Source organism: Phaethon lepturus, unplaced genomic scaffold (genome assembly GCF_000687285.1).
Source record: "Phaethon lepturus isolate BGI_N335 unplaced genomic scaffold, ASM68728v1 scaffold27874, whole genome shotgun sequence".
NCBI classification, from domain to species: Eukaryota; Metazoa; Chordata; class Aves; order Phaethontiformes; family Phaethontidae; genus Phaethon; species Phaethon lepturus.
This window is the reverse complement of record NW_010535936.1, coordinates 5,498-14,839: the sequence shown is the minus strand read 5'-3', so window position 1 is coordinate 14,839 and position 9,342 is coordinate 5,498. Positions and strand designations below refer to the sequence as shown.

Sequence of the window (9,342 nt, the reverse complement as noted above, 5' to 3'; positions counted from 1 at the left end):
TCAGCAGGATCTGTTCTCTAACCCAACTCCATGTCAGGACTCTCAAAAATTTGCTGAAGTGCAACAGAAGAGAAAGCACTCGTCCTTTTGTGGCAGTCCACACTACTGTTAGCTTACACTGAGTATAGAAACACCATTCCTAGACATAAATAACCACAGTTCCTCCAAGTGGAATCCACTACTTCGTATCAGAGCTGCATGTGCCCAGTAGCAGTGGTATTCCTTGCCTCACATCCTCACCCCGTTCCTGAAGCCAAAACTATTGAAATAGGAACATTCTGCATCTATCTTTATCTCCTTTTATAATCACCTCTGGCCTGCACTAGCAATTCAGCCTTCCAAGAGAAGGCAGGCAAGCAGTGCAGACTTTGGCCACCCACTCTAAATAGATGCCCTAACAAACAAGTATCCTCTGATTCAAGGTACTTTGATGTACTACCAGATTGATTAGCATGAGTGGGGGATATGGGGAGATTAGGAAGTCTGCAGAGTATGCTTAATTGCCAAAATTAAATCAAAAGAATTGACAAGTGATCTGCTCATTCCAGCATACTCACACATCTATCTACAACACTTCAGCCATGTTACATGATGTAATATATTTACCATCTAGGAGGCAAATGCATTTAAGGTATGCCAGAAAGATCTTTTCACTGTAGAACAGGATTTAGAAGACAAATGGAGAGAAAGGAGCCTACGAGATCTAGCAACTTACTACTTTGCTAAAATGTTTCTGCCCAGTACACTAAATATTTAATAAAAGCAAAACAAATAAAACCTAAATAAACTGTCCTTCTAGTCCACCTAGTGTGTGGTAGATGCATCTTCATAGAGCTTGAGCTCTAAGAAAAAAATATTCGCATATTAACTACATTCCATTAACAAAGGAAATGTTAGAGGAAACTCATTTGTCCATGCAGACAGCTCAGACTAGAGCTTTCACCATTAGAAGCTTTAGTTTTTACTCACATCTTCAAAATATTGCAGCTATAATGCAAGCCTTGAGATGGAATAGTGAACACATGCAGACTTAAAGACACTTAAAAAAACATTAAAAAAGGCTCAGAAATGAAAGAACTGATACATAGTTATGCAGTAGAGTTAGATTTGACTGACCAGTTTGATTTTTGCCAAATACTTCCACTTTCTTTCAACTTGTGAATACGCTCAGTTCTATCACAAATACCATTATCAGCTGGTAAGCTGCTAAATGGACTGTCTCACATGAGAGAAAAACCAGAAAATTGCAGGGAAGGTGATTAGTCAATGCATCAAGAAGCTAAATTTGAGTTTTGAGATCAAACTTTGAAGCATTTCCACTTGAAAAATAGGCTTATGAAGTTAATCACATTGTCAAACATGGTTCTTCACAAAATGCCTTTCCTGCCAGGGAAAAGAACTTCTGCAGCCTCCATAGTCAGATGATTATTAACCTTACTGTCCTTCTAACACTGGCAGACTTGTAGTCTTGAGAGTAGTCACAAAAATCTTCAGTTCACTGGGCGTACGCGGGTTTTGGATCAGCCTTGCTTGGTCTTTGTCACGTTTTGGATAAGAAGAAATCAAAAGGTGACAGAAAGATCTATTTCTCATGCAAAATGAGGCAAGAGCCTGCTCCTGAAGAAAGGTTTCAGGCAATTTGTTACGCAAATTTATTTCAAAACAATGTCCAGATAGCCAGAGACTAAAATACCGCTACCAGCATGATAAAGAACATAAACATAATTTATCAGTTGGCTGAAAGACAATAGTTTCTAGTTGAGATTCTCCTAAAGGCAGTAAGGCTACATGAATTTTCAGGGATCTTCCCTATGAAGAGAAGAAACATCCCAGTTAAGATAATCCCGTCTTCCTCCACTGTATTCCAAACAATGTGGGACGAGAGAGCAGATGGTGGGCAATCACATGTGACCTCTATGTCCTTAGTTCTACATTTAGATACCTGTAATTTCTAGATGCACATCTTCTTGTAAATACAGACAGAAGAACAGAACAGCAAAGAGTAAGAGATCTTGTACCGAAGATAGTACTGTTCCACAGGAAAATTCTTTAAAGCATACATCCTTTAACAGTTGTATTAAAATATGCAGTCTCTGAATCAGTATTTCACAATCAGCCTTTAACAGTTAGGGACATAATTTTTTGTTCTACCTGCAGAATTTCACTTTCTGCGACAAACTGGGCATTTTCAAAGTTAGACTTGGTCAAAGAGTTCCTCTGTTAAAATTAGGAGCAATCAAACAGAATTTGTTTTCCCTCAACTCTTAGGTAATTTCCTTTGTTTCCTAGCAGTCATTTCTTCGTAAATTCTCATTAAATCATTCCCCAGACAGAGAAGGAGGGAAATAGTGGTAAAACCCTCATGCAACATTTTAAGTACTCTCAGTTCTTTTAGAGAATGTTTTTTGTTCTCCAGAGGGAAAAAGCGAAAAACATAATCCAACAAAATCCTTTGTAAATATGAAGACTAATGGTTTTGGAGACAAAAAGAAAGGAAGGGCAAATGGGACAACTGCACTGTCAGGTGAACCTTAGACAAATTCTTATGTGGCATCTGTAGTTTGTGTTTAATGACCTTCAAGGACAGGGGGGATATCAGTAAAGGCAAAAATAAAAAAGTTTCTGAAAGGCCTTTTACAAGCTCTTAACTTAAACATTTGTAAGTTTTTGTGGAAGTTGTAATGAGCACATAAACATACAAACCAAAAATTAAGATGTACCTCTTGTAGCTTTCAAAAAAAAGACTTCTTGGGCTTGAGCCAACATAATAAGACTGAGAGTTCCAACTGTGTCTGGTGAGATGTCCACTGTAGGTTCTCGATTCAAGGCTGACAAAACAGTGTCTTTAATGTGTTGGAAAGCACCACTGGCAAACTAAGCAAAACAAAAAAAAAAAGGATCATCATTCATGTTTCCAACAGATTTTTTCACTCTTACAAATATAATACCTGTAACAATTTCAAAAAAAACTAGAGCTTTTTTGGTATATGATCTCCCATTTATTGTTTACCCACTAAAACAATTCCTTGTGACTTCTTGGTCTTGAAGTCACTTATACTGAGACGTTTATCAAGATGGGCTGTAAGTATACAGGCTGTAAGTATACGGGTTGTAAGTATACGGGCTACACCTAACAGCACAAGGAACAGAGAAATTTTTATGCATTCCACAAAAAAGAAACAGATTATTACTTGTTAAAACTAAAATCCATACTATCTAAAATTATTAAATCTTAAGCTGAATGTTATTAATTACCAACACACTTGAGGGAAGGGGTATGGAGAATTGTATGGAATTAAATCCTTCAAAGTTGCAAATAAATATGAGCCAAGACCACATACTTAGCCAATCCACCTTTGTAATTAAGAAAGGGAAAAATATATATGTATATTTATGTATGTATGTATATAGCTTTAAAATTGAGAGATACTTATTTGATGTTCTAAGATTAGTAATTCTGAATTCCTAAGCATTAGCAAGGATCCTCTGTACCTGATAGTGCTTAGCTGCAGCTTTTAATCCTTCATCATTATCTAGATTCTGTTCTGCTGCAATCTGGCTTGCCAATGCTCCACAGTTGAACAAAACACAGGTCTTCTCATACCCCAAACTTGCCAGAGCTGCAATCAAGACAGACAGTTACCCGTACTGTTAAGAAAAAACAAATTCAGTACTCTAGCATCCTACAGATGAGGCCAACACTGCTAATATCTGTACTTAAAGATATCAACTGTTTCAAGCAGTAGTATGAAAATCTACACAACACACAAAATAATCTGAAAGTCTTTCTAACTAGAGTGCAGCCTTTTGGCTCCTGAAGATACAGAAACACATGCATTACTGAAGGATAATCTGAAATATGAACTTCCATGGATTAATCACTTTGCAATAACTGCTCAATTACATGCTCTTACTGTATCTTGAATGCAACATTAATTACCCTTCTCTCATTGAGACCAAAGATTCTTACATGTTTTGTCTTAATATCTATTGAAATGCAAGTAATTTTTCACGTCTCAAAGCTATTGATTCAGACTGAAAATGCTGACAAATGTTTGTTATACATGTACTGAAACAGCTACACATTCCCTTAATTAAAACTTGTGCTCGCTAGACAGCAGCGTGGCCTGTCCAGACTCAATTGCTGTAGTACTTCATAGTCCCAGAGGATGGAGCCCACACTTCTAGAAACAGTCATACCTGAACAGGAACCATTTTGAATCTATTAATTGCTTTCAAAAGGTTATTGGCCATAGGCAAGGGCTGGAAAAATCTAAAGACTGCAGATATTAGTTTCCTACCGCTGTTGAAAAGTGTCTAGACACTCCTCTTCGAGAATACAGAAAATTCTACTAGTGAATTTTCAATTTCACAAACCCAGGTACAATTTCTAAGTTATCTTTAAAATGTGAAGGTACTTAAGAGACACATTTGTTTCATTTCACTAACACCCAGCCTCCTTATACAGCTTCATATTTACCTAACACCTCTGATGTTTCTATGTTAGCACTCCCTGACCTGCACTAAATTTTCAGACAAGCTGCCACAAATCTGACATGCCCTTTTCCCCATTTTGTTTCCCTGAGTGAAAAGCAAGTTACACAGTCACTGTATTTCATCAAGATAATAGCCATCTATCTAGACACTCTCTCTTCTGCAGTTTATTTTCCAGACTTTTTCTAAAAAGATGGATCTTGTACAACTTGGACATCATTCAAAAGACTAAAACAAACAAGAAAGAAAACATGGCTTTAAAGTTTCTGAAGCACAGAATTACTTTATACTCTGGACTGCATCTCAAGTGTGATTTACTACAGTGAGAACAGCTGTTTAGCAATATAGATTTTCCTCAGACTCATCTGTTTATAGCTCTACCTATTAACTTAAGCCAACATATTTCAGATTGCATGCCATGCTGTGAACTGGGTCACTTTTCAAGCAGCCACAGTATCTGTCAGCTACCCCTGTAATACAGACTTGAGATTCAGGGGAAGATGGGAAGAAAACAGTTTGTCACCACAGCAAGAGCCAGAACTCTCAAGTCACACCCCTGCATATTGGCCCCATGAAAGTCAAAGGAGTTTTACATTCAATTTCCTTCTGGAGACACGATCGCCTCCTCTTAGAAGTCAACAGAAACTCTGTTCCCTCAGTAACTGAAAACTTTTCTTTACACTGAGAAACCCCACTACTAATTCTGATCAGAAATAAAGAGATACACACATGCTATAGTTAATCTGGAGAGCAGCATCTGGATAATCTGCAATACAGCAATGTGAAGATCTATACTAAAAGACTCCTTTTGTTAATTTATTTCCACTAAGATCTGCTTTAAAGTTTCAAAATAATACTTACTCCATCGCTTGCTAACTGAGCATTACTCACATCTTAGTTAAGAATTTCTTTGATATTTCACATAGACTGTTGCATAAATTTCTGGCCATCTGCCTCACAGATTATGTAGACTAGTATATAATTAACCTGCAGACAAGCAAGCTTTCTCAAGCTGCTGTAACATCACATTTATTCATATTCTCAGGGTAATCATCAACATTATGATTAACAATTCTTTTCCCTGACAATAATTATAAATCTCTGGCAATTCAAAGACTACGTTTAAGTCATAATTAAATATTTTGAACCTTACTATGAAACAGGTTCAATCATCATTAAATGCTAGCCCCAAAGATGACAGAACCAGCCAAATTCTGAAGAAAAAAACATGGCATCTTGAGGAAGATCTCCAAATTATCCAGAAGTCCTTAGAACAGTTAGAAAATAAAGCAAGGAAAGGGGTGTGTGCACCACCTGCTTACACATCGGAATGCAATGTGTTGTTACACATATAGTTCACACAAGCACAACTTTCACAGGTATATTCAGAACATGGAAAACTGCAAAGACTTTCAGCAGTCCCTAGCAGAGAACTATACAAAGGATACAAAAACTTTCAAAAAATAAAAAGAGAACAAGCACTTTAACATTTTTTTCAGGCTTTGTGTGGAGCTTCAAAATTGCAATGGTCATCTTGCAATGCTGGTCCTCATGAACACTTAGGTATAAATAGAAACACTAAAGAATGATGACACAAGTAACAGCTCCTCACTTAACTCAAAAGGATTTAGTCTGAGTTTCTCTACTGGCAAGTGTTCCAAATCCATTTAATGATCCTGAATTTGCAGCGCAGGATTGCTCCTATATCACTAGAATTAATCTTAGATTCGAACTCCTTATGTTTGCAGGAAACAAATACATTTTTTTTTTCTTTCCAAGTGTTCAAATCTGTATGAAAATATTTTAAAAAGAAGTGATAGGAGAATCATTTCACGGCATGGGCAGATCCTTCCATTCTCTTGAACAAAATATAACATCAGACAAGGTTACTGAAGCCAGTTAACACCACTCGCCGCCTTCTGGTGGGGACTCACTCACTCACAAGCACATCTCAAGAGGATCTTACTCTTACTTAGAACAGTAAAAGCTCGCTTACCAAAAACCTACTACTAAAACTTAACATTAACTTGAACAATTTTGATTAATGTCAGTTGGGGTTGCTCCCAGAAAAAGTCTGAGCAGCAGACAGCACAACTACTGCGCATCTATGTGTGCCTCTTGAAAACTAATATTAAATCTCAATTTTATAGAAATTCTTCACATACTGCCCATTTATTCATTACCCATGTTGAAGTGATTAATGTTACCAATATAGTTGAACTCATTTGAAAGATATGTTGAGAATACCAGAAAGACTATTAACAATTCAGCTATATAAAAATATTCTCAAAATTTATCATCATTAATAATACTTTCACTTTCAGTACATTCACATACCCAACTTGGCAGATCCTCCAAAAAGTGATCCTTTATCAAAAGCATCTTTCCATGTAAATGTTACACAGACCTGAAAGTTGTGAAAAAAAGATTTATTTTAGAAAAAATAATTGTACCTTTTTTCCCTTCCTGTTAGTTTCCTCAAAACATTTCAAGCAGACAAGACAGAAATTCTCAAAATAACCTTTCAGCTCTCCTTATGTTCTGAGTGACAGATAAATGTACTTCCAAACCAAGATATTGCTCTCCCAAGAAGTTTGACTGTCAGGTAGAGTCACAGTTAAAAGAAATCACCCAACAAGGCAGTTTCCACTGTTCCAAATTACTAGCATATTTGGAACTGGGTTTAATACCAAAATTCACTCATTTTTAGGAGTTAATTCAATAGCAGCATTATCAGGAAATGCACTCAGGAAAGAGAATGCAGGTAAAACCGGTGTGTTTTATAGTACACTTCCAGTATATATTTCACAGACAGTGCAAATATTTCACAGAATCGGCTTTGGAGTTCGACAGTTTGATTCCTTATTCAGCTGATCAAACTAGTTGTAGGCATCTGATATCAGACCAGAAAGGATAGCAAAATTCCTTGTTTTAAAGCAGTTGTGGAGAATAACTTAAGAAAGAGCACAATACTGTTTAATAATGTATTCTCCTCTAGCAGCAATGCTAGTTCAGGAAGTTCTGGTCCTCAGCTGTTCATCGCTGCTTCCACTGACAACTACTTGCCTTTAATGGAACAGTTTACAGATCTGCAGAACTTGCTCCCAAAATTTTCCAGTTTTTCATGTCTCAGCATTTGCAGATCACCATATTGAAACATTTGAACACTAAAGCCGAAAGTGCAGTTCTTTGCTACAAGTGAATGCAGCTACATACAAAATTCAAATGTTTGAACTGTATTAAAACTATTCCCCTACTTGTAATCCGCAAGCATGAAAGAAAATTTTTGTCTTTTAATCATAACATTAGCTTTTAAATATGATTTCATCAGGAAAGAAATGGAAATTTTGTCCTATTTGTAAACACATCAAAAAAAACTACATCTTTTTCCACCAAAATACAGAAACCTAAAGATCTACTCCAGTCTCCACCTGAGGAAGATTTCAATAGGCAGGAGTTAAGCTGTAGCTCTCCTTAGAGATAGGATTCTAAAGAAATATGGTAGGAAAAAAGCTTAATGAACACCATGTCTATATAGAAATTATATAATTTGTAGATGCAGAGGCAAGAATAAAGTGGTAAGCTCTTAAGGGGGCTCATTCTGTTAGCTGTTGTGAATGAAACATCCATTCTACTTCAAAAACCAAGATCATAGTCCATCCCTTACCAGAGCTTTTCCGACAGAAATTATGTTTTAAAAAGCCTTTATAACATAGTATGAAAGAGACTGCTTGGAAAAGGAATCAGCACAGCACAACTCTTTCTGACCTAGACCACAGTGACCACTAGCCAAAGTCAAAACATTTCTGAATCTGTAAAACAAAGGCAGTTATGGCCACGAGAGGTGAAGTTTCAGTATAGACTGTATGTGAGCACCAACTAGAAAATAAACAGAGATTAAGAAAATAAAGCTCAAAGAGAGCCTTGCCCAAGAGAAGTACTGTTTACTGGATTAGGTACAGGCTTGGAAGTCATATGTCATCAGTGCCATGATTCAGTTTAATGGTTTGATAGGTCTTCTTACCTGATTTTCAGAGAATGGAAACTTTGGTTCAATTGAACACAGCTGATCATAGTACCTACAAAAAAAAAAAAGAGACAGCTATTGCATAAATCAAATTAAGAGTTTTGTTCCTTACACTGACAAGGAAAGACCCCCACACAAATAAGTTGTGACGCTCATTTGTAACTATAGACAATTTGCAGGACAGACAGAAATTCTGCCTGAAGGGATTTTTTTCAAGTAGAGGAACAAGGTCAATAGGAAGGAGTCTTCCACACACCATGTGAAAACCCCATCACAGTCAGAAGTAGAAGAGTATCACAGACCAAGCTGACCCATTCCAGTTTCTGATGCAGGGTGGATTAGAACAGAATGTCATGCAAAAGAGTCCCTGTATACATACAGGAAGGCAAAGAGTACATTAGACATTAAGTCATGCTGCAAAAGTAAATTAAATACAGCATTTAACATAATATTAACAAGCTGTACTGCACTCTCAAGCTAAACATTATATCCCACTCCCCTACAATTTCTGATTCATCTGTTTAAACTTCAATGTCTTTGAAATAGATGCCATTTGCCTTGCACAGTATCAACTGGAGAGCCTAATGCTTGATAAAATTCTGTAGTTGTAAGCTTAGTTTTCATTAGAGTATACTGTAACAGTCACAGTGAATTAAAACCAGAAGTTTCCCTGTGCCAATATTTTGTCTACTCACAGTGGAAGATGTTTAGAAAAGAATGCCAGAAAGATAATAAATATAGCAAGTATAGCATAGTCCCTCACAGAATCTATCCAGGCAACAGTTAAGCAATTCAAATTTTCCATGTGTTGCACCCTACAC

The 9,342-nt window shown here is 36.6% G+C and overlaps 1 protein-coding gene across 1 annotated transcript in view; it reads right to left on the bottom strand.

Moving 5' to 3' along the window:
- The window catches only part of LOC104619962 (programmed cell death 6-interacting protein-like), a gene marked incomplete at both ends in the record, with an annotated part of 11,720 nt that extends 3,147 nt beyond the window's left edge, over window positions 1-8,573 (bottom strand). The window contains 4 exons of the mRNA XM_010286022.1: window positions 2,721-2,874; window positions 3,493-3,620; window positions 6,832-6,901; window positions 8,519-8,573. Coding sequence (XP_010284324.1) covers window positions 2,721-2,874; window positions 3,493-3,620; window positions 6,832-6,901; window positions 8,519-8,573 — 407 coding nt within the window. The remainder of the gene's footprint in view (window positions 1-2,720; window positions 2,875-3,492; window positions 3,621-6,831; window positions 6,902-8,518) is intronic.
- Between the last annotated feature and the right edge of the window lie 769 nt (window positions 8,574-9,342).